Below are 27,889 nucleotides of genomic sequence, written 5' to 3'. Positions count from 1 at the left end.
GTTTCCTGTGAGTGCAGGTGTCACACTGTCATGGCCACGTCCCTAGGGGGAGAGGGTGATCAACTCTTGCACAGAGCTTCCCTGGAGCAGATGTGGTCCTGACACTGGAGGGGCCTCAGAGGTCCTGGGTCTGAGGAAAGCTTCTCCATTCTTGCAGGCAAGTGGGCACCCCAGAGCAGCATGGATGCATGGGCATTGCTTGCTGTCCTTGGGATGCCCCTGCCCAAGGGGTTTTTGGGTCCTCAGAAACTGGATATTACCGTGTGTGGCCCAGTGTGCCTAATAGCCATGCTGAGTTGTGAAGGGAGTTTGTCCTGCATGTATGCCAACACCTGGGCCCTGCCAAGTGCTGTTGTGGAGGCGGTTGGGCCATATGGTGTATATGTTGTGCTCCCTGTTTGCTGGACCGGTGTGGATAGCTGTGGGCAGAGACGCTGTAAGACAAGGGCGGATGTTCACTTGCCAGAGGCCAGTCTTCTTCAGCTCCAATGGCCAGTGCCCAAGAGAGGTCCATCTGCAGTGTGTTGCAACCACCTTTGGGCTCCCCTCCTTGGCAGAAATGGCACTCCCCTTTTGATTGCCCTGCACTGGCACTACACAGTCACCAACAGCTTCTTCTGGGGCCTGCTACCTGTCACACTGCTAGTCTCTGCTGAGAGCTTCTGCACAGCTGTGCTCCTTGATTACAACAGCACCATCAGTTTTCCAGCGCACTTCCTGTCCTCCTTCAGCTCCTGAGGGTGTTACTTGTTGCCTTCTAGAAGCAGACATGTCAGGAGACAGAAGATGCTCTCCACTCACTCTCATTTGACTGTGGTTATGTTGTGCCTGGGGCCTTCCTCCCTCTTCTGTACCAATGACATTGCTATTGTCTCCCTCAAAAAAGTGGCATCCATCTTCTCCAGTGGTGTGATGCCTCCCATCCCATCCCATCCCATCCCATCCCATCCCATCCCATCCCATCCCATCCCATCCCATCCCATCCCATCCCCTTCCTTCTCTCCTTCTCCTACCCCCCTCCACCCCCCCCCAATCTCCACTCCCGTCCTCTCCCCTGTCCCTTCCCCTTCCTTTCTTTGTCTCTCCCAATCTGCGATAGCCATGGATGTTTTCTTCCCCTCCAAGGGTCAGTGCCCAACACACTGCAGACCCTCTGCAGTGTGTTGCAACCTCACATTCTTCTGGGAGTGGGGAAGGGGCTCCATAAACACCCATCTTATACCCACCGAGGGCAAAGCCATTATCACAGAATCACAGAATTTCTAGGTTGCAAGAGACCTCAAGATCATTGAGTCCAACCTCTGACCTAACACTAACAGTCCTCCACTAAACCATATCCCTAAGCTCTACATCTAAACGTCTTTTAAAGACCTCCAGGGATGGTGACTCCACCACTTCCCTGGGCAGCCTGTTCCAATGTCTAACAACCCTTTAGGTAAAGAAGTTCTTCCTAACATCTAACCTAAAACTCCCCTGCTGCAACTTTAGCCCATTCCCCCTTGTCCTGTCACCAGGCATGTGAGAGAACCTCCACCTCTCTACAGCCTCCTTTAAGGTATCTGTAGAGAGCAATAAGGTCGCCCCTGAGCCTCCTTTTCTCCAGGCTGAACAAGCCCAGCTCCCTCAGCCGCTCCTGGTAGGACTTGTTCTCCAGATGCCTCACCAGCTTCGTCGCCCTTCTCTGGACTCGCTCAAGCACCTCCATGTCCTTCTTGTAGCGAGGAGCCCAAAACTGAACACAGTACTCGAGGTGCAGCCTCACCAGAGCCGAGTACAGGGGGACAATCACTTCCCTAGCCCTGCTGGCCACACTGTTTCTAATGCAAGCCAGGATGCTGTTGGCCTTCTTGGCCACCTGAGCACACTGCATTCTCCCAGAACAGCTCAGGAGGGCATACACGGAGGGATGAAACATCTACAGCCAAGACTGGGATGCAGAATTCTTTAATGAGTGTACAGAGCAAAAGCAGGTCACTCTGAGCTGAGACCCCTCTTCTGAGAAGAGCACAAAGAAAAGGGAGAGAAGGAGGTAGGTGAAGGGATGGAAGGAGAGGCATGAGCCATGTTTTCAGAAAGCGCAGGCTGGCCCTTTCCTGCCAGCATTTGCCAGAGGAGCTGATAAGGTCAGACATTCTGAAAGCAATGGCCTGAAGATTCCTCCTTTTTGTAGCACCGTATATGAAGCTCCTGGGAGAAGAACCCCAGGGCCATGGCCACTGGCTTCTTTAGCAGGGCAGGCACCTTCTGCCACAGTAGCGGCTGGAAATGCCAGAGAGGTCACAGCACCCGGAGGTGATGGGGACTCCATCACAGCTGAGGATGCTGCCAACGGCAGCGGAGGTAGAGGATCCCACAACGGTGTTCTGCGGGAAGGAGCTGAGGATGGGGCCAGGCAGGGTCACCACCACGGGAGAGGGCTCAATGACGATGGTGGAGTTCTGGCACTGCCTGACGCAGGGCTCGTTGCAGCTGCTGGCCAGCGGGGTCGGGCCACAGGGCCGGCATGGCAGGCACTGGTTGTAGCAGGACATGTCTTGGGGCGGGAGATGCACCTGGGAGAGAGGGCAGAGAGGAAGTAGAGCACATGGATAGGTGACTTACCAGCTCAGTTACCCCATCACAAAAGAGCCAAGGCAACTGCTGAGGGTGGAGGTGGAGGCTGTGCCAGGAAGCACATGGTGTTCATCGCTTTGTCCTGACAGGGCCCTTTAAAGAGCAGCCTGGCCCAGGAACACCCTCACATAGTACATAAACCAAAAGCCGCCCCAGACCCATGTCCCAGTCACTGTCTACACAGACTTTCTGTATCCACCCCTCTCCCATGGCAAGAAACTCTGAGGCCCAGCATAGCACTGAACCACGACCAGGTGAGATGTCTATTGATGCAAGATCCCTTCCACTTTGGAAGAGGAGGAGAGAGGGCTTCAGACTCACCTGGTTCCCAAGGAGGACAAGGCGAGAGAACTGGATGGGAGAGCAGGGAGCTGGACTGCTCTTTATACTGGTCCTTCATTGCCGTAGGCCATGAGACACCCTTAACAAAGCTAATAATTTTTTATCAAGCTCATCTTGAATGCAAACTATCCCAACTAATGATATGTATGGGCTGTGTTGGTTTCCTACACTGCTGCCTTTTCATTTCCAGATTTAGGTCTTGCCCATGCCCCATTTAAGGATTCTTTGGAGTGTTGGGATGAAAGGCCCAAGCATTTCTAGGGCAGGAATGCATTAGTGATGGCAGAAAACTCAAGTGATAGATGTGTCTTGAGCAGTGAGATGATGTCTGTCTGGGTCACTTTGTTGGGGCTGTTTGAAGTGTCATACTCAGGAGGAAGCTCCCACAAGCTTCAATTGGTTTCTGAAGGACTTCTGTGCATGAGGACGTGTCACGTCCTTCCCTTTCCTGCCGTATTTAACTCTCTCTTGGTCCCTAGTTGCCCCCCCCCCCCAAGTATGCGATTTGTTCTACTGGCTTTTGATCCCATCTCCATTTACATTGCCTTCCAGAATTTATATTCTTTCCCTTTTCGACTCTGACCTTCTCTGTGCAGTCTGTGAGCTGAGGATGGAGCCTGTCAGAGCCACTATCACAGAAACGGATTGGATGATGACTCTGGAATGACACTCACACTGCCTGCTGCACGGCTCATTGCAGCTTCTGACAGTGGCATTGGGCTGCCGGGCTTGGCAGAGCAGGCACTGGTCGTAGCAGGACATGTGTTGGGGCAGGAGGTGCAACTGGGAGAGAGGGCAGGGAGGAAGCAGAGTGCAGGGATATGTGAGGAGTAAAATGTCTTCATCCAGACATGATCTGAAAAGAGTGGTCAGGACCAACAAGGAGTCTGCCTCTCTCTTAGATGAAAATCTTACTCAGCCAGGTCCCACATGGTCTCTGAGTCACACCTTTCCTGACTGTGATGTCTCATGACCACCATCGCCAATACCTAGCACGACATGTATCGGTATTACTGGAAAAGGATATGGGGAAAGGGCTTCATATACACTTGGTTCCCAAGAATAAGATGAGGGAGTCGAGGATCTCATCTGGCTTTTCTGGTGACCCTTTACTGCTCCAGGCCCAGACGTAGCCTCCACAGAAGTGATAATTTTGTAGAGTGCTTGTGATGAATGGAAAACTTCACAGTTAATGACATGGGCTGTGGGGCTGTTTCCCCTTTACACTGTCTTTTCATTTCCTGGCTTATGCCACACCCATTCCCTCTTAGAGGCTTCTTCAGAGTTCTGGGATGGAGAGGCCCCAGGATTTCTGGGCTAGGGCTGAGTCAGTGGTGGCAAGGGACTTGGCTCAAGCACCAGGTGGGTCCAGTACAGACAAGTGATGATGGCCTGGGGCACTGTGGTGGCGTTGTTATGAACTGTGGTAACAGGAAGGGGCCCAGCTGTTCCCAGCCCTGCAATCCTTGCCTGGTCACCTGAGGGCTTTCCTGCATGTGCATGTGGAGGTGCCACGTCTTCCTCTTTCCCTCTCTCCCAACTTGCTCCAACAGTCCTATGGGGTGGGCTTCCAGACAGGTGGGCTCCACTGTGGAGTTTCCAATCTCTTCCCATTAAAGCTGCCCTCTGGAGAAATGGGTTGACCTCCTTGGACTCCTCTCTCTGGGCAGCCCCCGTGCATCCCCACACTGTGCTGTCCTCTCCTCCAGAGCCTTGTCCTGCTCAGAGCACACAGTCGTGCCCTTCCAGAAAGGTCCCCAGCATCTCCTCTGTCAGCTGCCCTTGGCCTCTGCCTCTACCCCATCAGGAATATGTGCACATGTGTGTGGCAGAGCCCTTGTGAACCCATCAGTGGTACTGAGTGCACGCATGTACCTGATGTCTGCACATGCAGACTGGGCACACATGCATGGCCTCATGTTCCTGTGCACACAGTATTAGCATGTGCATTTGTCAGGACATCTATGGAACTGTGTGTGCATGCATGCACATGCATGTTTGCGTGTGTCCATGGATCTGTGTGTGTAATGTGTATGCATTCTTGGGATGTGCTAGTGTGCACATAATTCACCTGACCCTAGGCATATGTCCAGCTGGTCCCAGGGCCTATAGCATCATCTTGGTGTCATGATACCAGGCCTACTAACTCCTGGTGGGGAACACCTTTCTCTGAGGAGGGGAAGGATTTTTGTCCTGGAGTAAGCAGGGCTGATTGATAGGGGTTTAAGCTAGATTTGAATGGGGAAAGGGATAAAAGCAGGCCCACCAGTGATAAGCTAGGGGACTACGTGACAATTTTTGATGAACTGCATACTAGTGAGGCCCCACAAGGTCTCCTAGTCTTCCCCACAGGGGGCTAAGTTGAATGAAATACATCTGAATTTTCCTAAACATACACATGAGTCATGAGAAGTAAGGAGATCAGGTCCCTGAAATGCTTGTATACTAATACACGTAGCATGGGAAATGTGAGGAATGTTTTAACAATTCGTGTCCATAAAGAACAATTCTGTTTGAATCCTGTCTGCCTCTGGGCCCTGCACTGGCAATTTAATTCTTGAACCACAGATGCAGTGTGTCCCACTTAATAAATTCTTAATTTAAATTCTTAAATTTATGAACCTGTTTGCTTTTGTTATTCCGGACTTCTATTTCTAACACTGCTATAGATGTGTCTGTGAATGGCTGGGGAAGAATGTTTTAATTACTCGTGTGTCTGGGAGTTTCAGAACAACTGATAACAACTAGTGACTGTTATGGGATACTATGTGGATCTTTGGTATCTGGTTAGGGGGGGCCGAGAGATAAAGAGGAAGGAGAAAGAAGCTGAAGGACGGCTGGAAGACAAGACTTGAAGAAGATGTTCCGTAAACTTGGGATGGTGCCCAGTAAGTACAAAGGGGGAGAGGAAGACTGCGAGCCTTCAGCATGGAAGACCCCTAGAGACCCCCAGAAGAGACCCCAGAGGAGACTGCGCATGCTCCAGTAGGAGGGACTGCACCCCGGAAGCTAATTTTAATGATATATTGTTTTTAGAAGTAGTAATGAATATGTATTAGTCTAGGAGCATAAAAATCAGCTGCTTGATGTAACTGGTGTGTGTTCTGGTGGAGCGGAGACTCCCGGTGCACCCAGCGCTGTTTGCTTACCTCTATTCCTTTATATTCTTTCAATAAATTCTATTTTTTTATTTAATCCTAATTTGAATCCTGAGCCATTTATAACAGAGACAAGCAGGAGGAGCTGGAAGCCACAGTGCCATTAGAAAACTATGATCTAATTGTTATCACAGAGACGTGGTGGGATGAACCAGGGCAATCAGTGCAAAGTTGGGAGATTTAATTGGCTGTAAACAGGAACTAGCCCTCAGTCATCAAGGTCAGACACTTCGGAGCTGGCCCAGCTGCAGCAACTAATTACGATTTACAGGGAGATTTTGGGCCCTTGCTTCACCAGCGGTGACCCGGGACAGCGGCACAACCAGGCAGCACCACCATCTCTCTCTCTTGAGATTGACAGGGAGTGGACATTGCCAGGACAACGGTGACTGCTCCCACGCCCTCTGCCTAGAAAAAGCCTCCAGGAGGACAGGGACACCTCGCTGCCCACCATGAAGAGGGAGTGGCCATCAGCACATGCGCACTGGTGAGCAGCTGCTGTGACAAGGAGCAGGAGCTCTGCACCAACTATCAGCAGTGTGCAAGATTACAAACCTACCATGGTGTCCACTAGGCAGAGAGCTCACTCCAAAAAGGCTGTGGCAACCCAGATGGAGGGCCTGCCTAGAGATGTGGCGGTTCAGGCCTCTGGTTGCAGGGAGTGCCTCAGCCTGCTGCTGCCAAGAGAGGGCAGTGGGGAAACCGCCTGTTCTCAGGAAGAAAGTCTTCTCACCATGGTGGCTGAGCTCAAGGAGGAGGTGGAGGGACTAAGAAATGTCAGGGAGTGTAAGCAGGAGATTGATTGGTGGAGTAACTCCCTGGTGTGCCAGAGAGGACGCCAGGGGGATGCCACCCAGAGTGTGGTGGAGCCTCTGCCCTGTCACTATTGGTCAAAGGGAAGGGACCAAAAAGAAGAGGAGGGTTGGAAGCGAGTTCCAGTTTGGCTTTGTGGGCACTCCCCTTCCCTCCCTCCCTATCTTCCCCAGGTACCCCTCCATAATAGGTTTGATCGCCTGGATCTTGAAGGAGAGGTAGGCAAGGATGTGGTGGAAGGCCTGCCTATGAGATCACATAGAAAAAGGCAGTTGACACCATGACTCAAGACTGACTCCAAAAAGAAAAAAAGAAGGGTAACTGTAGTAGGAGATTCCTTTCTGAGAGGAGCAGAGGGCCCAATATGCAGCATTGACCCTCATCATAGGGAAGTCTACAGTCTACCTGGAGCCCAGATATCACCAGGACACTCCCCAGCCTGGTGTAGTCAACAGACTAATACCTGCTTCTGATATTCCAGATAAGTAGGGAGAAAGCTGCATCCCATAATATGAGGGGAATGAAGAAAGACTTAGAGGCTTTGGGATGGTTGTTGAAGGAGTCTGGAGCACAAGCTGTTTTCTCCTCTCTCCTTCCATTCTTGGGTAATGACGTATAACATAATAGAAGGATCCAGTCCATAAATGCTTGGCTATGTGACTGGTGCTACAGGCAGGGCTTTGGGTTCTTTTACAATGGCTGGTTTTATAAAACACCAGGCCTGACAGTAATACACAAGAAAGATTTATCTCAGAGACAAGAGAGTTCTGAGACAGGAATTAGCAGAGCTTATTTGGAGAGCTTTAAACTAGATTTGAAGGGGATGGGGCTGTATCTGGGCTTGCACCAGTGGGGCAGCATTATAGCATTGAGGAAGCACCGGGCAACCTCTCACCTTCCTTGGGTTAAATTGGCATGCTCAGCTCGCACCCTCAAATGCCTGTACACCAATGAACACAGCATGGAGAATAAGCAGGAGGAGTTAGAAATCCGTGTTTGGTCAGGAGATTATGATCCGGTGGGAATTACAGAGACATGGTGGGACAGCTCACATGACTGGAACGTGGTCATGGATGGTTATGTCCTTCTCAGGAAAGACAGACCAGAAAGGCGAGGTGTTGGAGCAGCTCTTTATGTGAGAGAGCAACTACAATAGATTGAGTACTGTCCAAGGGTGGATGAGGAGTGAGTTGAGAGTCTGTGGGTGAGAAATAAGGGACAGGCTGGCATGGCAGATACTGTTATCGGTGTCTATTACAGGCCACCAGATTAGTATGAAGAAGTTGACAAAGCCTTCTACAGGCAGCTGAGAGCAGCCTCTCAATTACAGGCCCTGGTTATCATGGGGGATTTCACCTACCCTGACATTTGCCGTAAGGCCTACTCAGCCAGCCATCCACAGTTCCTCCAGTGCATTGATGATAACTTCCTGATGCAAATGGTGGATGTGCCAACTAGGAGAGGAGGGCTGCTGGATCTTGTCCTCACTAACAAAAAGGGGCTGGTTGAAGCGGTGAAGGTTGAGGGCAGGCTTGGTAGCAGCAACCATGAGATGGTGGAGTTCAAGATATCATATATCAGGAACAGAATACCCAACAGAATTGCAACCCTGGACTTCAGTAGAGCCAACTTTGGCCTTTCCAAGCAATTGCTAGAGGGAATCCCATGGGACAGGGTGCTTGAATTTAAAGGGGCCCAAGATAGTTGGTTAGAATTCAAGGACTGCTATTTCCAAGCTCAAGATCAGAGCATCCCAACAGGTTGGAAGTCAAGAAAGAGAGCCAGGAGACCTGCATGGTTAAACAGGGAGCTGCTGGGCAAACTCAAGTTGAAGAGGAGAGTTTACAGATCATGGAAGGAGGGGCTGGCCACTTGGGAGGCATATAATGCTGTTGTCAGAGGATGTAGGGAGGCAACTAGGAAGGCTAAGGCTTCCTTAGAATTAAACCTTGCAAGAGGAGTCAAGGACAACAGAAAGGGCTTCTTCAAATATTTTGTTCTTCTGGGTACCCTGGAGGCCCATTCCGGAGTCGGAATGAAGGAGGAGTTTGCCTTGGTGATGAGGACTGGGTTAAGGACTGTTTAAGCAAGCTGGACATCCATAAATCCATGGGTCCTGATGGGATGCACCTGCGGGTGCTGAGAAAGCTGGTGGAAATCATTGCTAGGCCACTCTCCATCATCTTTGGTAAGTTGTGGGTAATGGGAGAGGTGCCTGAGGACTGGAGGAAAGCAAATGTCACTCCAGTCTTCAAAAAGGTCTAGAAGGAGGACCCAGGTAACTATAGACTGGCCAGCCTCACCTCCACCCCTGAAAATGTGGTGAAACAACTTATCTTTCATGTTATCTCTAGGCATATCAAGGACAAAAGGGTCATTAAGGGCAGTCAACATGGCTTCAGCAAGGGGAATGCTGGACCAACCTGATAACTTTTATGAAGATATAACCAGGTGGATAGATGATGGTGAAGCAGTGGACATGGTCTGTCTTGATTGTAAAGCATTTGACAGTCTCCCACAGCATCTTCATGGCTAAACTAAGGAAGTGTGATCTGGATGATCAGGTAGTGAGGTTAGCTGTGAACAGGCTGAAGGGAAGAAACCAGAGAGTTGTGGTCAATAGGACAGAGTCTAGTTGGAAGCCTATATCTAGTGGAGTCTCTCAGGGGTCAGTACTGGGACCAGTATTATTCAATATATTCATCAACAACTTGGATGAGGGAATAGAGTGCAGTGTCAGCAAGTTTGCTGATGACACTAAACTGGGAAGAGTGGCTGACATACTGGAAGGCTATGCTGCCATTCAGTGGGACCTAGACAAGCTGGAGAGTTGAGCGTGGAGAAATCTAGTGAAATATAACAAAGGCAAGTATAGAGTTCTGTATCTGGGCAAGAACAACTCCAGGCACCAGTATAAATTGGGAACTGACTTGCTGGAGAGCAGCATAAGGCAAAGGGACCTAGGGGTCCTGATGAACAGTGGGATGACCATGAGCCAGCACTGTGCCCTTGTGGCCAAGAAGGCCAATGGCATCCTGGGGCATATTAGAAGGGGTGTGGTTAGTAGGCTGAGAGAGGTTCTCCTCCCCATCTATTCTGCCTTGGTGAGACCACATCTGGAATATTGCATCCAGTTCTGGCCCCCTCAGGACAGGGAACTGCTTGGGAGAGTCCAGCACAGAGCCATGAGGATGATTAAGGGAGTGGAGCATCTCCCTTATGAGGAAAGGCTAAGGGAGCTGTGTCTCTACCTTGGAGGAGAGGAGACTGAGGGGTGACATTACTAATGTTTATAAATATGTAAAGGGTGAGTGTCCAGAGGATGGAGCCAGGCTCTTCTCAGTGACATCCAATGATAGGAGAAGGGGCAATGGGTGCAAGCTGGAACATAGGTGGGTCCACTTAAATACGAGAAGAAACTTCTTCATGGTGAGGTTGATTGAACACTGGAACAGGCTGCCCAGGGGGGTTGTGGAGTCTCCTTCTCTGGAGACATTCAAAACCCACCTGGACACATTCCTTTGTAATGTGATCTAGGTGTTTTTGCTCTGGCAGGGGAATTGAACTAAATGATCTTTCAAGGTCCCTTCCAATCCTTAACATTCTGTGATTCTGTGAATCACACAGCTGGAACATTGGAATGGAGGGCTACAAGCTTTACAGGAGAGACAGTCAGGTAAGGAAGGATGGGGGTGTTGCCCTCTATGTTAGGAAATGTGAAGAGTATGTTAAGATAGTGAAGAGTTCCTCCTAAGAAAAAGCCAAGAGCAGGTTGAGAGCATGTGAGTAAAAATTAAGGACTGGACCAACTAAGGGCATCTTGTGGTTGGGGTCTACTACACGCTGTCTTATCAAGAAGAGTCTGTTGAAGAGCCCTTCTTGCCCCAGCTGCAGGAAACATCATGCTCACAGGCTCTCATCCTCCTGGGGGATTTCAACCACATGAATGTTTGCTGGGAAAGCCACGTGGCAGGCAGTAAGCAATCCAGGAGACACGTGGAATCTATTGCGGAAAACTCCCTCATCCACTGGACCTGGTGCTCACCAGTGTAGAAAAGCTCATAAAAGAGATTAAGATTGGAGGAAGCCTAGGTTGCAGTGACCACGCACAGGTTGAGTTTGTGATGTTGAGGGATACGGGCCTGGCAAAGAGCAAAGTCAGGACCCTGAACCTCTGAAGAAAAAACTTCCATCTGTTAAAAGACCTAGTGGATGATATCCCATGGGACACAGTCCTTAGGGACAGAAGATCTGATCAGAACTGGCAACTCTTTAAGGATATTTTCCTTGGAGCACAAGAGCTCTTTATTCCCATGTGTAATAAATCAAGCAAGAAGTTAGGAAACCAGTATGGTTGAATAAGGATGTGCTGGTCAAACAGGCAAAAGAAGGAAATGCACAGACAGTGGAAACAGGACTGTGTCCCCTGGGAAGGGTACACAAGCACTGTCCAGATGTGCAGGGATGGGATGAGGAAAGCCAAGACAGAACTAAACTTCACAGGGGATGCAAATAATAACAAGAAGAGGTTCTGCAGGTACATTGGACACAAAAGAAAGACTAAGGTAAGTAGTGCCTCTGACAAATGAAGACTGGTAATGACAGATGTGTAGAAGGCAGAGGTACTTAACTTTGCCTCAGTCTTCTGACTGGTGGTAAAATGGAATGCTTCTGCAGGCAATGTTAAGGAATATGCAGGACAAGGAGGTGATCCAGGATAGCCACCATGACTTCAGCAAGGGTAAATTTGTGCCTGACCAATTGGGTGGCCTTCTATGATGAAATAACTGCATCAGTCAACACGGGAAGACTGATGTCACCTCCTTATATTTCTGTAAGGACTTTGACACAGTGCTACATGACATCCTAATCTCTAAATTGGAAAAATATGTATTTGAAGGGTAGACCATCTGATTGAGAAAAAGAATTGGCTTGGTGGTCACACCAAGAGGGTAGTAGTCAATGGTTCTATATTCAGATGGAGAATGGTGATGAGTGGTGTCCGTCAGGGCTCTGTCTTGTGGACAGTGCTTTTCAATATCTTCTTCAATGACACAGATGATGAAATTGAGTGCACTCCTGTATATAGTAGCACCACGAACTTGTGAGTCCCCTCAGCACTATGCATCTTGGCAACAGCTGGGCCATGCAGATTCTGTGCTGAAGGGTGATAGGGCTGCACAGGCAATTTGAATCTGCTATTCATGCCCAGGAATTCTGTTCATGATCAGGTGGTGGAAGAGAGGGAAAAGTGGAGTAGAGACAGAGGGCCATCCTCAAGACAATCACTCATTCCCAGTTTCAGCCATCCTTTCAGAACATCTTTGTCCAAGCCTTCATCCCCAGCAAAGCTCGACCCAAAGCAAGATGAACACTCTTCCCCAAGAGATGGCACCTCCAAGGTCAAGGGAACATGCCTAGGTAGAAATGTCACAACTGAAGGACTGGTGGCCATTGGGTGTGGAGGAAATAGGGATGTCTACCTCAGCTTCAAGAGACAGTGACTGAAAGATGACTTGTTGCAGTGTGCCCCGCCCTCCGATGCACAGAGGAGTAAGGCAGTGCCCACAGCTAATTCCCACCAAAGCAATGGCTTTCTCTCTTGGCCATCTCTATGCAGATGGAAAGACCAGACCAGGACACACTTTGGGATGCTGCAAACATTTATTGAGTCTCAGGAGGGAAATGAGGTGACTGAGAAGGGAAATCAGGTGAGGAGGCCCTGAGAGCAGAGAGCAGAATGAACATACAAAAGTTTTTCAGCTTTTCCTACAGCACAGTTGCCACAAGGTATCCATCTTCCTGGCCCACAAATGGAGAGAGGCATGCAGGTCAATCCAGGCTGGTTTATGGGGCCTCAGAGAAAGCAGAGGGTAACAAGGGAAAAAGAGAAAAAGAGTGAGTAACTGGAAAACAGGAAAGGTAGGCATTGGCTGTGTTTTCAGAGAACCCAGGCTGGCCCCGTCCAGTCTGTCTTTACAGGACAAGGCAAAGATGGTCAGCTTCTCTTAAAACAACAGCAAAAGTTTGTTCTTCTGTCCAGCAGCATGTTGTGAGTTCCTGGGGTCCTGGTCTAGGGAAGGGTCTGGCATCTTTAGCAGGGGCGGCAACAGTAGCGGCTGGCAATACAAGAGAGGTCACAGCACCCAGAGTTGATGGGGACTCCGTCACAGCTGAGGATGCTGCCAACAGCAGCGGAGGTGGAGGATCCCACAACGGTGTTCTGTGGGAAGGAGCTGAGGATGGGGCCGGGCAGGGTCACCACCACAGGAGAGGGCTCAATGACGACGGTGGAGTTCTGGCACTGCCTGACACAGGGCTCGTTGCAGCTGCTGGCCAGCGGGGTTGGGCCACAGGGCTGGCATGGCAGGCAGGGCTGGCACTGGTTGTAGCAGGACATGTCTTGGGGCAGGAGGTTCACCTGGGAGAGAAGGCAGGGAGGAAGCAGAACATGGGGATGCATGAGGAGCAGCCTGTCAGCACACCTGTCACTCCTTCCATAGCAAACCTTCTCCCCACTTCCCTCTCACAATACCAGCAACCCCAAGATTTGACATGGAACAGAGCTGATTGCAGCTAAGAGGTCCATAGAGCTGAGACTCCCTTGTGGAGAATGAGAGGGACAAGAAGGGGCTTCACACTCACCTGGGTCCTAAGGAGGAGAAGGCCAGAGAAGTGGATGAGGGAGCACAGGGCTGGGCTGGCTTTTATAGTGGACCTTAGCTGCTCCATGTCCAGAGGCATCCCTTGAAGCTGTGATTATTTTCTGACAAGCTCCTCTTGAATGCAAAACATCCCAGCTAATGATATGGGCTGTGTGTTTCCTTCCTGTGCTGCTGTTTTTCATTTCCTGCTTTATGCCCTTTCCTCAATTAAGGCAACTTTTGAGTGGCAGGTAGGGAGGCCCAAGTATTTCCGTGCAACACATTTCAGTGTGGGCAGAAGACTCAGCTCATGTGCTGGAAGGGTCCAGTAAAGGCAAGTGATGTCAGCCTGGGTGACTCCTTAGGGGCTCTTTGGGACCCTTTTGTCCAGAGGTGGCCCAGCTCCCAGGTTGTGACCCTATCCCACTAAATGCTGCTCTCAGGGTAAACCTTCTGACATGTTTTGCCTCCTCCTGTTCTCATACGGGAATACCCATTTTTGGGTAAAGTTTGTGCATGGCCCTTTACTGATCTGGAAAAAAACAAACAAACAAACAAAAACAACAACAACAACGAAAACAAAACAAACAAACATACAAAAAAAAAAACACAAAACAATAAGCAAAACAAAACCAACCAACCAAACAACCAAAAAAAAAAAGAACAAACAAACAAACAAAAAACAAAAACACAAGGACACACGGGTAATTTAGTGTCTGTTTTTGTAAGATAGAAAAAGAAGAGGATCCTAATGTGAAAGAAGCTTATTTTTGTCACGACACTCAGCAGAACAGGTGGGCATGGGGCACTCCAGCAGTTTCTCTTATCACAACCAGTCTCTGAGGATAAGCAGAATGACTTTGACATGTTAGCACTATGCTAATTATGTAACCTATCAGAGGCTATGGGATTGTACAAACATGTAAATATACTGCAAAGGGATTGTATAAAGAGTGGCATGGAAGGGCCTTATACTTGCCAGCTTTTGAGGGAAACCACTGCATACCCAGACTTGTGCAACTCTGAAATAAACAATCCCTTGACTTAGTGTGTGGATTGGCTCACTGCATACCACATAATGAATCCAGTGTTTTTATTGGACAACAATATCTGCCAGCCATACACTTGTGAGTCTCTTTCCTTGATACCTGTGCCTTCTCTACTGCCTCCCCTTTTCTTTGCCTGCCTTGCCTGCACCTGCCTGCCAGCACTATGTTTGGGCTGTTCAGATATCCTCTTGGGAAGTCTGAAGGCTCTGACTCTCAGGGACGCCTGAAGGAACAACCCTGCAGGCCCTTCAGACTGCCACTCTTCCTGCCAAGCCTTCAAAGCTGTGTCAGGTTTCTGCTAACAGATGACCAAATACATCTCAAAGAGCCAGGGACCTTGAACCATATTGTTTTGCTTCTTTGTCACAATCACTGAGGGCTCATCTTACATACCAGAAGCCATTTCCACAGAAGCTCAACTACTGTGAGGAAAAACCAAAGTATCACCAACACCATGAAATGGCTCTCCTTCTTTCAGAATCCAAATCAGCTTCTTCAACTGCTCAGGAAATTTCTTTCCACTCCATGCGTGCCCCTTTCTTGTCCAGCGCTTCCCCCCTCCCCCCCCCCTCCCCCCCCGCTACAGGGTGTCTCCCAAGTCCTATGCCTCTTCCTCTGTCACTCCTTCACCTGAGAGATTTCTGAGCAAAGGGGTTTCAGAGTGCAACCAGCAAAGTGATTTCCAGTTGCGCCAGAGGGATGCTCAGCCTAGTGGGTGCTTCATCCAAGCTCAGCTCCCTTCTGCAAACACAGAAGCAGCTCCCATCCACAGTTTTCTTCACTTGCCAAGGACATGTGCGCAGAACTTCACCCAAGGTTTATATACTGCTAACAGTCTCCTGGAGCTTTCAGAGTAGGCAATAAAGAGTAGGGCAATTAAGAAACCTATGTCCCCAGGAATTGCCAAGCAGTTAGAGTATTGCAACACAGGCCAGCCATTCCAGGGCAATGGGCCATCCCAACAAACCAGAAATGTTTGTCAGAGCTCTGCCTGGGTCTCTTTCTTGCGGTCTACCTCACACCTCAGCCCTGGCAGGGCCAGACCTTCACCTGGGCTAAACTGGTTACTTTCTCTTGTAGCTGTGACTGACTGCATTCTTCCGACACCAGGAAAGGCAAAGAGTTTACCCCAGAACACCTTTGGATACTCCCTCTTGCCTGCATAGTTGATTCCTTCTGGACATGACAAAACTGTACCAAGCAGGGCCGTACGTGGATCCATAAGGAAACAGCGCTGTAATTGAGCAAGGACATGACACCCTGTTGATGGAAGCTGTTACAGAGGTAACCTGCCTGTAATGGGAAAGTGCCAACATCAGGTGGCAGCTGAGCACTGACAGGAGAAATGTCTGCCAGCCTGAGAACTGAGCCTTGAAATCATGGGCATCCTTAAAGTGCATCTGGGCACCAGAGAACTGCAGACATCCTGAAGATACCCTCAACAAAGGCAAAAGGAGGAACACAGGATAAACTTCTTGCCCGAGAAGGAGGAAAAAAATAAATAAATAAAAGGGTCTGGGAAAGCAGAAATAAGTGTGAGGAGTTTCCTGTGAGTGCAGGTGTCACACTGTCATGGCCACGTCCCTAGGGGGAGAGGGTGATCAACTCTTGCACAGAGCTTCCCTGGAGCAGATGTGGTCCTGACACTGGAGGGGCCTCAGAGGTCCTGGGTCTGAGGAAAGCTTCTCCATTCTTGCAGGCAAGTGGGCACCCCAGAGCAGCATGGATGCATGGGCATTGCTTGCTGTCCTTGGGATGCCCCTGCCCAAGGGGTTTTTGGGTCCTCAGAAACTGGATATTACCGTGTGTGGCCCAGTGTGCCTAATAGCCATGCTGAGTTGTGAAGGGAGTTTGTCCTGCATGTATGCCAACACCTGGGCCCTGCCAAGTGCTGTTGTGGAGGCGGTTGGGCCATATGGTGTATATGTTGTGCTCCCTGTTTGCTGGACCGGTGTGGATAGCTGTGGGCAGAGACGCTGTAAGACAAGGGCGGATGTTCACTTGCCAGAGGCCAGTCTTCTTCAGCTCCAATGGCCAGTGCCCAAGAGAGGTCCATCTGCAGTGTGTTGCAACCACCTTTGGGCTCCCCTCCTTGGCAGAAATGGCACTCCCCTTTTGATTGCCCTGCACTGGCACTACACAGTCACCAACAGCTTCTTCTGGGGCCTGCTACCTGTCACACTGCTAGTCTCTGCTGAGAGCTTCTGCACAGCTGTGCTCCTTGATTACAACAGCACCATCAGTTTTCCAGCGCACTTCCTGTCCTCCTTCAGCTCCTGAGGGTGTTACTTGTTGCCTTCTAGAAGCAGACATGTCAGGAGACAGAAGATGCTCTCCACTCACTCTCATTTGACTGTGGTTATGTTGTGCCTGGGGCCTTCCTCCCTCTTCTGTACCAATGACATTGCTATTGTCTCCCTCAAAAAAGTGGCATCCATCTTCTCCAGTGGTGTGATGCCTCCCATCCCATCCCATCCCATCCCATCCCATCCCATCCCATCCCATCCCATCCCATCCCATCCCATCCCATCCCATCCCATCCCATCCCCTTCCTTCTCTCCTTCTCCTACCCCCCTCCACCCCCCCCCAATCTCCACTCCTGTCCTCTCCCCTGTCCCTTCCCCTTCCTTTCTTTGTCTCTCCCAATCTGCGATAGCCATGGATGTTTTCTTCCCCTCCAAGGGTCAGTGCCCAACACACTGCAGACCCTCTGCAGTGTGTTGCAACCTCACATTCTTCTGGGAGTGGGGAAGGGGCTCCATAAACACCCATCTTATACCCACCGAGGGCAAAGCCATTATCACAGAATCACAGAATTTCTAGGTTGCAAGAGACCTCAAGATCATTGAGTCCAACCTCTGACCTAACACTAACAGTCCTCCACTAAACCATATCCCTAAGCTCTACATCTAAACGTCTTTTAAAGACCTCCAGGGATGGTGACTCCACCACTTCCCTGGGCAGCCTGTTCCAATGTCTAACAACCCTTTAGGTAAAGAAGTTCTTCCTAACATCTAACCTAAAACTCCCCTGCTGCAACTTTAGCCCATTCCCCCTTGTCCTGTCACCAGGCATGTGAGAGAACCTCCACCTCTCTACAGCCTCCTTTAAGGTATCTGTAGAGAGCAATAAGGTCGCCCCTGAGCCTCCTTTTCTCCAGGCTGAACAAGCCCAGCTCCCTCAGCCGCTCCTGGTAGGACTTGTTCTCCAGATGCCTCACCAGCTTCGTCGCCCTTCTCTGGACTCGCTCAAGCACCTCCATGTCCTTCTTGTAGCGAGGAGCCCAAAACTGAACACAGTACTCGAGGTGCAGCCTCACCAGAGCCGAGTACAGGGGGACAATCACTTCCCTAGCCCTGCTGGCCACACTGTTTCTAATGCAAGCCAGGATGCTGTTGGCCTTCTTGGCCACCTGAGCACACTGCATTCTCCCAGAACAGCTCAGGAGGGCATACACGGAGGGATGAAACATCTACAGCCAAGACTGGGATGCAGAATTCTTTAATGAGTGTACAGAGCAAAAGCAGGTCACTCTGAGCTGAGACCCCTCTTCTGAGAAGAGCACAAAGAAAAGGGAGAGAAGGAGGTAGGTGAAGGGATGGAAGGAGAGGCATGAGCCATGTTTTCAGAAAGCGCAGGCTGGCCCTTTCCTGCCAGCATTTGCCAGAGGAGCTGATAAGGTCAGACATTCTGAAAGCAATGGCCTGAAGATTCCTCCTTTTTGTAGCACCGTATATGAAGCTCCTGGGAGAAGAACCCCAGGGCCATGGCCACTGGCTTCTTTAGCAGGGCAGGCACCTTCTGCCACAGTAGCGGCTGGAAATGCCAGAGAGGTCACAGCACCCGGAGGTGATGGGGACTCCATCACAGCTGAGGATGCTGCCAACGGCAGCGGAGGTGGAGGATCCCACAACGGTGTTCTGTGGGAAGGAGCTGAGGATGGGGCCAGGCAGGGTCACCACCACGGGAGAGGGCTCAATGACGATGGTGGAGTTCTGGCACTGCCTGACGCAGGGCTCGTTGCAGCTGCTGGCCAGCGGGGTCGGGCCACAGGGCCGGCATGGCAGGCACTGGTTGTAGCAGGACATGTCTTGGGGCAGGAGATGCACCTGGGAGAGAGGGCAGAGAGGAAGTAGAGCACATGGATAGGTGACTTACCAGCTCAGTTACCCCATCACAAAAGAGCCAAGGCAACTGCTGAGGGTGGAGGTGGAGGTTGTGCCAGGAAGCACATGGTGTTCATCGCTTTGTCCTGACAGGGCCCTTTAAAGAGCAGCCTGGCCCAGGAACACCCTCACATAGTACATAAACCAAAAGCCGCCCCAGACCCATGTCCCAGTCACTGTCTACACAGACTTTCTGTATCCACCCCTCTCCCATGGCAAGAAACTCTGAGGCCCAGCATAGCACTGAACCACGACCAGGTGAGATGTCTATTGATGCAAGATCCCTTCCACTTTGGAAGAGGAGGAGAGAGGGCTTCAGACTCACCTGGTTCCCAAGGAGGACAAGGCGAGAGAACTGGATGGGAGAGCAGGGAGCTGGACTGCTCTTTATACTGGTCCTTCATTGCCGTAGGCCATGAGACACCCTTAACAAAGCTAATAATTTTTTATCAAGCTCATCTTGAATGCAAACTATCCCAACTAATGATATGTATGGGCTGTGTTGGTTTCCTACACTGCTGCCTTTTCATTTCCAGATTTAGGTCTTGCCCGTGCCCCATTTAAGGATTCTTTGGAGTGCTGGGATGAAAGGCCCAAGCATTTCTAGGGCAGGAATGCATTAGTGATGGCAGAAAACTCAAGTGATAGATGTGTCTTGAGCAGTGAGATGATGTCTGTCTGGGTCACTTTGTTGGGGCTGTTTGAAGTGTCATACTCAGGAGGAAGCTCCCACAAGCTTCAGTTGGTTTCTGAAGGACTTCTGTGCATGAGGACGTGTCACGTCCTTCCCTTTCCTGCTGTATTTAACTCTCTCTTGGTCCCTAGTTGCCCCCCCCCCCCAAGTATGCGATTTGTTCTACTGGCTTTTGATCCCATCTCCATTTACATTGCCTTCCAGAGTTTATATTCTTTCCCTTTTCGACTCTGACCTTCTCTGTGCCATCTGCGAGTTCACAAACAATGCCATAGAATCACAGAATGGCAGTATAATATAATGTCTTTGGTTGGAAGAGACCTTAGAGATCTTCAAGTTCAAATCCTCTGCCATGGGTATGGTTACTTTCCATTGGAATAGGCTTCCCAGATTCCCATCCAATGTGGACTTGAATATTTCCAGGGACAGGGCATCCACAAGTTCTCTGTACAGCCTGTTCCTCTGTATCACTATCCTCATAGTAAACAATTTCTTCCTAATGCCTAATATAAATATATACTGTTTTATTTTATAACCATTATCCCTTAACATACTCCAGCTCTCTGATCATCTTCATGGCACTCCTCTGGACCCACTCTAACAGGTCTATGGCTTTATTATGCTGGGGGCCCCAGAGCTGAATGCAGCACTCCAGATGGGTCACATAGAAGCAATGAAGGGGACAAGCACCTCCCTCCACATGCTGGTCACACCTCTTTCAATGCAGCTGAGATTATGGTTAACTTTCTGGGCTGTAAGTACACTTTGATTGCTCATGTTGAATTTTTCATCAAACACCTCCACCAAGTCCTTCTCTTCAGGGCTTCTCTCAAGCCATTCTCAGTCCAGCCTGTGTGGTTGGGATTGCCCTTATCCATGCAAATGACCTTACATTGGCCTTGCTGGATGTCAGGAGACTCACATGGGCCAACTTCTCAAGCTTGTCTAGGTCCTTCTGGATGGCATTCCTTCCCTTCAATGTGTCATATGCATAGCTCTATGTCACCAAGAAAGATATTAACTAATACTGGTCCCAGTACAGACCCTTGAGGGATACCACTCATCACTGATCTCATTTTGGACATTGAGACATTGACCACACTCTCTGAGTGTGACCATCCAGCCAATTCCTTATCCACCGAGTGGTCCATCTGTCAAATCTTTGTCTCCCCAGTTTAGAGACAAGGATATAATGGGAAATAGTGTCAAATGCTTTGCACAAATCCAGGTAATGATGTCTGTTGCGCTTTCTGTATCCACCAGTTCTTTAGTCCCATCATAGAAGGCCATCCAGATTTGCTGGGCACAGTCTGCCCTTAGTGAAGCCATACAGGCTGTCACCAGTCATCTCCTAATGTGCTTCAGCATAGTTTCCAGGAGGATCTTCTCCATAGTCTTGCTGGGTACAGAGGTGAGGCTGACTGGCTGTACTTCTCCGAGTCTTTCGGTTTTCCCTTTTAAAAATGGGGAGTTATTTTTCCCCTCTTACAGTCAGTGGGAACTTCAGCATTCTGCCACAGCTTCTCAATTATGACAAATAGTGGCTTAGATACTTCATCAACCACTTCCCTCAGGACGTGCAGATGAATCTCATCAGGTCCCATATACTTGTGGACCTTCAGGTTCCTTAGCTGTTCTTGAATTTGATCATCTCCTAGAGCAGGCAGTTCTTCATTCTCCTGGTCCCTGCCTTTGCCTTCTGGGACTTGTGGGCTAAATGGCTAGAGCTCTTGCTGGTGAAGACTGAAGCAAAAAAGTCATAGAGTAACTCAGCCTTTAGCATATCTTTGATAACCAGGTATCCAGTTTCCTCCAGGAGAGGGCCCACAATTTCACTAGTCTTACTTTTATCACTGACATACCTATAGTATGCCACCCTCTAGATCAGGTTGGCCAATGTCCCATCCAGCCTGGCCTTGAACACCTTCAGGGATGGGGCATTCACAACTTCTCTTCAACCTGCTTCAGTTCCTCATTAACCTTACAGTGAAGAATTTCCTCCAAAAGTCTAATCTAAATCTCCCCTCTTTTAGTTTGAGACCTTTTCCCCTTGCCCTGTCATTATTTCCCTGAGTAAAGAGTCCCTCCCCATCTAAGGGCATAAGACCCCTTTAAGTATTGAAAAGCTGCAATGAAGTCTTCCCGAGCCTTCTCTTCTCCAGGATGAATACCCCAGCTCTCTCAGCCTTTCTTTGTAGGAGAAAGGCTCCACCTCTCTGGTAATTTTTGTAGCCCTCCTCTGGACTCACTCTTACAGGTCCTCATCCTTCTTGTGCTCAGGGCCCAAGACCTGGATGCAGTACTCCATGTGGGGCCTCACAAGGACAGAGTAGAGGGAGACAATCACTTCTCTCGAACTGCTGGCCACTCCTCTTCTGATAAAGCCCAGGATGCAGTTGCCATTCTGGGCTGCAAGTGTGAACTGCTGGTTCATTTTGAGTCTGTCATCCACAAGAACCCCCAAGTCCATTTCAGCAGGGCTGCTCTCAATGAGTTCTTCATCCATTCCGTGCCCATGCCTGGGATTGCCCCAAACCTGGTGCAGCACCTTGCAGTTGGACTTGTTGAACCTCATGAGGTTCACATGGGCCAATTTCTCAAGCCTGTGCAGGTCCCTTGGGATGGCATCCTTTCCTTCTGCTGTAGCAACTACACCCCTCAGCTTGGTGTTATAAAAAGTCATGAAACAGAACCAGTCTGTAGGCAGACACCTGAAGGATACCAAAATTCCCACCAAAGCAATGGCTTTCTCCCTTGGCCATCTCTTTGCAGACGGAAAGAACAGACAGGGACACACTCGGGGATGCTGCAAAAGTTTATTGAATCTCAGGAGGGAAAAGAGGTGACTACAAGAAGAGGCCCTGAGAGTGCAGAGCAGCAGGAGCAGACAAAAATCTATTTAGCATTTGCAATAGCAGACTTGCCATAGGACATTCATCTACCTGGCCCACAAATGGAGAGAGGCATGCAGGTCAATCCAGGCTGGTTTATGGGAGCCTCAGAGAAAGCAGAGGGTAACAAGGGAAAAAGAGAAAAAGAGTGAGTAACTGGAAAACAGGAAAGGTAGGCATTGGCTGTGTTTTCAGAGAACCCAGGCTGGCCCCGTCCAGTCTGTCTTTACAGGACAAGGCAAAGATGGTCAGCTTCTCTTAAAACAACAGCAAAAAGTTTGTTCTTCTGTCCAGCAGCATGTTGTGAGTTCCTGGGGTCCTGGTCTAGGGAAGGGTCTGGCATCTTTAGCAGGGGCGGCAACAGTAGCGGCTGGCAATACAAGAGAGGTCACAGCACCCGGAGTTGATGGGGACTCCGTCACAGCTGAGGATGCTGCCAACAGCAGCGGAGGTGGAGGATCCCACAACGGTGTTCTGTGGGAAGGAGCTGAGGATGGGGCCGGGCAGGGTCACCACCACAGGAGAGGGCTCAATGACGATGGTGGAGTTCTGGCACTGCCTGACACAGGGCTCGTTGCAGCTGCTGGCCAGCGGGGTTGGGCCACAGGGCTGGCATGGCAGGCAGGGCTGGCACTGGTTGTAGCAGGACATGTCTTGGGGCAGGAGGTTCACCTGGGAGAGAAGGCAGGGAGGAAGCAGAACATGGGGATGCATGAGGAGCAGCCTGTCAGCACACCTGTCACTCCTTCCATAGCAAACCTTCTCCCCACTTCCCTCTCACAATACCAGCAACCCCAAGATTTGACATGGAACAGAGCTGATTGCAGCTAAGAGGTCCATAGAGCTGAGACTCCCTTGTGGAGAATGAGAGGGACAAGAAGGGGCTTCACACTCACCTGGGTCCTAAGGAGGAGAAGGCCAGAGAAGTGGATGAGGGAGCACAGGGCTGGGCTGGCTTTTATAGTGGACCTTAGCTGCTCCATGTCCAGAGGCATCCCTTGAAGCTGTGATTATTTTCTGACAAGCTCCTCTTGAATGCAAAACATCCCAGCTAATGATATGGGCTGTGTGTTTCCTTCCTGTGCTGCTGTTTTTCATTTCCTGCTTTATGCCCTTTCCTCAATTAAGGCAACTTTTGAGTGGCAGGTAGGGAGGCCCAAGTATTTCCGTGCAACACATTTCAGTGTGGGCAGAAGACTCAGCTCATGTGCTGGAAGGGTCCAGTAAAGGCAAGTGATGTCAGCCTGGGTGACTCCTTAGGGGCTCTTTGGGACCCTTTTGTCCAGAGGTGGCCCAGCTCCCAGGTTGTGACCCTATCCCACTAAATGCTGCTCTCAGGGTAAACCTTCTGACATGTTTTGCGTCCTTCTGCTCTGACTCAGGGATGTCTGTATGGGGGAAGAGGTTGTGCAGGACCTTTTCTGGCTGCTAAAAGAAAGGCTCAACAGGAAATTTTCTCTTTTATTTAGAAGGAATAGTAATAAGAATGTAGACCAAAAGTAAATCTTTCATGTGCAGGAACCCTGTGCATATCTGAAACACAGTGCAGATCCTGTTCATAGAGAATTCCTTCTTCACTTCCATATATTGGTGCCAACCACAGAAGCGTTACTGGACCTGGTGTTCTCCAATGCAGAAGAGCTCATTAAAGTGATTAAGATCTGAGGCAGTGTGGGCTGCAGTGAACACACCCTGGTTGAGGTTGATCTCTAGGAACATGGGCCTGCTGGAGAGCAAATTCAGGACTCTGAACCTCCTATGAGCAAACTTACAGCTGTTTAATGACCTACTGGATGAGATCCCCTGTAACACTGTTCTTAGGGTAACAGAGGTGTACAGACCTGGCAACTCTTTAAGGACACTTCTCTGAGAGCACAAGAGCTCTCCATCCCCTTTGTAAGAAAGCGAACAGGGAGGTCAGAAAACCAGCATGGATGAGCAAGGGCTTGCTGGTCAGACTGAGGCACAATAAGAAAATGCACAGGCAGTGGAATCAGGGACATGTGGCCTGGGAAGAGTACAGGGATGCTGTCTGGATGTGCAAGGTTAGGATCAGGAAAGCCAAGGCACAGCTGGAACTGAGCCTGGCAAGGGATGCAAATAATAACAAGATGGGATTCTACAGATGCATTGGCCAGAAAATAAAGGAAAGGAGAGTGCAATCCCAACAATAAATGAGAAGGGAGAACTGGTAAGGACAGACAAGGAGAAGGCTGAGGTACTCAACAACTTATTTGCCTTAGTCTTCTCTGCCACTCAGCTTCCCACATCTCTCAAACCCCAGAACCTTGAGGTGACGGCTGGGGGAGCAATGTCCCTCCCACTTTAAGGGAAGAGCAGGCTTGAGATCACCGGACAAAACTGATCAGGTACAAATCTATGTTGCCCAATGCCATGCATCCCAGGGTCCTCAGGGAACTGGCTGATGTCAAGTCAAGCCTTGAAAGTCGAGCTTTTGAAGCCTAGAAAGTCAAGCCTTTCTCCATCCAATCTGAAAGGCCAAGGCAGTCAGGTGAATTCCCTGGTGAGTGGAAAAAGTGTCACTTCCATTTTTAGAAAGGGTTGAAAGGGGGTCCTGGAGAAATACAAACTGATGAGCCTCATCTATCTACCTGGGAACATCATGGAACAGACCCTTCTGGAAGCAATGTCAAAGACTGTGCAGGATAAGGAGGTGATCCATAACAGCCAGTATGGCTTCAACAAGCACAAGTCATGCCTGAACAATCTGGTAGCCTTCTATGAGTCACTTCTGTGGATTGAATGCATCAGTTGACAGGCAAAGACTGACAAATGTCTTCTGCCTGGACTTCTTTAATGCCTTTGACACAGTCTCACATGGCATCCTGAGCTCCAAATTGCAGAGAGAAGGATTTGAAGGGTGGAACATGCAGTGGATAAGGAACTGGCTTGAAGGCTAAACTGAGAGACTGGTGGTCAATGGCTCTATGCCTAGGTGGAGGCTGGTGACAAGTGGTGCCCCTCAGGGTTCTGTCTTGGGACTGGTACTCTTTCAGATCTTTATCAATGACATCGAGCATGGGATTGAGTGCAGCAAGTTTGCAGATAACACCAAACTGAGTGATGCAGTTGATAAAACAGAAGGAAGGGATGCCATCCTGGAGAAGCTTGAGACGTGGGTCCATGTGAATCACATGAGGTTCAAGTCCAACTGAAAGGTGCTGCAGCTGGATCAGGGCAATCCCTGGCATGGGTACAGACAGAGTGAAGAACTTATTAAGAACAGCTCTGTGGAGGAGGACTTGGGGGTTCTGGTGGACAAGAAGCACAACATGAGCCGGCAGTGGGTACTTGTAACCCAGAAGGGCAACTGCATCCTGGGCTGTATCAAGAGGAGTGGCCAGCAGGTCGATGGAGGTGATTGTCCCCCTCTGCTATGACCTTGTGTGGTCCCACTTGGAGTACCACAGCCAGGTGTGGGGTCCCCAGCACGAGAAGAATGTGGACCTGTTAGAGTAGATCCTGAGGACAGCCACAAAATGATTGGAGAGCTGGAGCACTTCTCCTACAAAGAAAGTCTGAGAGAGCTGTTCAGTCTGCAGAACAGAAGGCTCTGGGGAAACCTCATTGCAGCTTTTTAATACTTAAAGGGGGCTTATAAAAAAGATGGGGAGCAACTTTTTACTCGGTCAGGTAATGATAGGACTAGGGGGAATGGTTTTAAATTAAAAGAAGAGAGATTTAAATTAACTGTTAGGAGGCAACACAGAAGTTGTTGAGGCACTAGAACAGCATGCACAGAGAATGTGTGTATGCCCAATCCCTGGAGGTGTTCAAGACCAGATTGCCCTGGACAACCTGATCTAGTGGGTGTGTCGCATTAAGGGGTGTATTAACTGTTATTGGCCGGGTCGGATTCAGGGTACTGAACCAGCACAATCACAGATTCACCAATAATGCACTAACTGTTAGGGGTCTGGTTGGATTCAAAGCACTGAACTATCATGGCCACGTATTCATCAATAACGTATAACCACTCTTACTCCAGTCACAGTTAATGAGAGCTATCACGACCAGGAACAATGCCATCAAGTGCGATTTATTACAGCAACAGGTACACAGGTTCTTTGGATTGCCAGCGATAGTGACTGTCTGCAAAAGCAAGCTAACATGCATGAAATACACAGGTGACACAGGCGTTACAGGTGTTACAGGTGTGCAGCCTAGAAATTAACATGTTAAAAGGATCAATGACTCTAGAGAGATTTATAACCAAGTGTTCAAATCTCACCCAAAAGCCAATGGGGGGGGGGGGGGGGAAGAGAAGCTTAGCCCGTTGACTGGTCCCAGGAGTCAGGAGGTCCTCAGGATGTTGTATTCCCTCGGGATGGTATCTCCCCTGATGGTGGTATCTTCCCTAACAATCCCCTCCCTCTTAGGCCAATTTATATTATTTTCTATCTTTTAGGTGGAGCTTGAGTGACTCTAGTCAAGCATATCTTAGTTATGATTGGTGAAAAGTTCTCCCGTCTCTGTTTAAAGTAACAGGCTCTGAGAAATTCAGAGCACTTGCTCAGTGAGGGGTGGTTGCACCTTGGAGGCGGGTAACTTTTGGGATGGAGGTGTGTTTTGGTATTATAACGATATTATAATGAGTAAAAGTATACTAGGGTACAGCATTTGTAAAAACATGATGAGTCCTTAGATCAGGGTAGCAAAAAGTGCAGCTTATAGGTCTCGGTGTGCACAAGAACAATCGAGTCCCCCACCTGGTCACAGAGCCTAGCCATGGTGTCTCCACTTCACTCTACACTCCATAATGCTCATTAGAGCTAGCACACCAAGTTCCCCCAGCATGATAGCATCTAAGCCTAGGGAACACTCAGGTAATGCCGCTATGCCCTACCCTGAAAGCCTCTTCAATGCTGTACATTTTGTTTAAAATGTGAATGTTAGTTTTATTTTCCTAGTTACTTCAGGCAATTGCACCACAGGGTGGCATCCCTGCCTATGGCAGGGGGGCTGGAACTCGATGATCTTTAAGGTTCCTTCAAACCCAAGCCATTGTATGGTTCTATAATTCTATCATCCTCTTCTCAGTCATCTACCTCTTTATCCAGACTGGGAATACACTTGTAATAGTGATGCCCCACCAGCACTTGAACTCTCATGTAGTTTGTCTTTGGCAACTTCCCCTTTAGTGACATGTGCCATGTCTTGGTCAGGATGCCTCTTATGCTTTTAGATGCCTTCTTTGCAGAGAGAATAATTTCATTCTCTAGCTGTGTGGTCTGGCTCCTTTTCCTCTACTAGTGGGCCTAAATGCTGGGATCTACTCTTCACAATCATGGCCTATGACCAATATGTGTCCATTTGCCACCCAATGAAGTACTCCAGTGCCATGAAAAGGAAAGTCTGTGCCTGTCTCGTGGGAGGCCTGTGGGCTCCCCTCCTTGGCAGAAGTGGCACTCTGCCTTTCATTGCCCTGCACTGGCACTACACAGTCACTGACAGCTTCTTCTGGGGCCTGCTACCCATCACACTACTACCCGTCATAC

General features: G+C 49.5%; 5 protein-coding genes across 5 annotated transcripts in view; all 5 read right to left on the bottom strand.

Moving 5' to 3' along the window:
• Positions 1-3,013, bottom strand: part of LOC311218393 (feather keratin 1-like) — a gene marked incomplete at both ends in the record, with an annotated part of 58,474 nt that extends 55,461 nt beyond the window's left edge. The window contains one exon of the mRNA XM_084301071.1: positions 2,935-3,013. Coding sequence (XP_084157197.1) covers positions 2,935-3,013 — 79 coding nt within the window. The remainder of the gene's footprint in view (positions 1-2,934) is intronic.
• LOC311218401 (feather keratin Cos1-1/Cos1-3/Cos2-1-like) lies at positions 2,226-2,531 on the bottom strand (the record flags this gene model as incomplete). Its single annotated transcript, XM_084301079.1, has 1 exon — positions 2,226-2,531. One exon carries the CDS (start codon positions 2,529-2,531, stop codon positions 2,226-2,228), a length of 306 nt encoding a protein of 101 aa, XP_084157205.1.
• A 10,007-nt stretch (positions 3,014-13,020) lies between the features above and the next one.
• On the bottom strand, positions 13,021-13,670 carry LOC311218371 (feather keratin Cos1-1/Cos1-3/Cos2-1-like; the record flags this gene model as incomplete). The annotated part of the gene is made up of 2 exons (XM_084301037.1): positions 13,021-13,347; positions 13,572-13,670. 2 exons carry the CDS (start codon positions 13,668-13,670, stop codon positions 13,021-13,023), a joined length of 426 nt encoding a protein of 141 aa, XP_084157163.1.
• Positions 13,671-18,401: 4,731 nt separating this feature from the next.
• Positions 18,402-23,365, bottom strand: LOC311218610 (feather keratin Cos2-3-like; the record flags this gene model as incomplete). Its single annotated transcript, XM_084301354.1, has 2 exons — positions 18,402-18,728; positions 23,267-23,365. 2 exons carry the CDS (start codon positions 23,363-23,365, stop codon positions 18,402-18,404), a joined length of 426 nt encoding a protein of 141 aa, XP_084157480.1.
• LOC311218368 (feather keratin Cos1-1/Cos1-3/Cos2-1-like) lies at positions 22,716-23,021 on the bottom strand (the record flags this gene model as incomplete). The annotated part of the gene is made up of 1 exon (XM_084301034.1): positions 22,716-23,021. One exon carries the CDS (start codon positions 23,019-23,021, stop codon positions 22,716-22,718), a length of 306 nt encoding a protein of 101 aa, XP_084157160.1.
• Positions 23,366-27,889: the final 4,524 nt, after the last annotated feature.

The sequence above is a fragment of the Netta rufina genome (assembly GCF_964035555.1).
Source record: "Netta rufina genome assembly, chromosome: 24".
Classification (NCBI taxonomy): domain Eukaryota; kingdom Metazoa; phylum Chordata; class Aves; order Anseriformes; family Anatidae; genus Netta; species Netta rufina.
The sequence above is the reverse complement of the archived record's forward strand: the minus strand, read 5'-3'. Positions and strand labels throughout refer to the sequence as shown.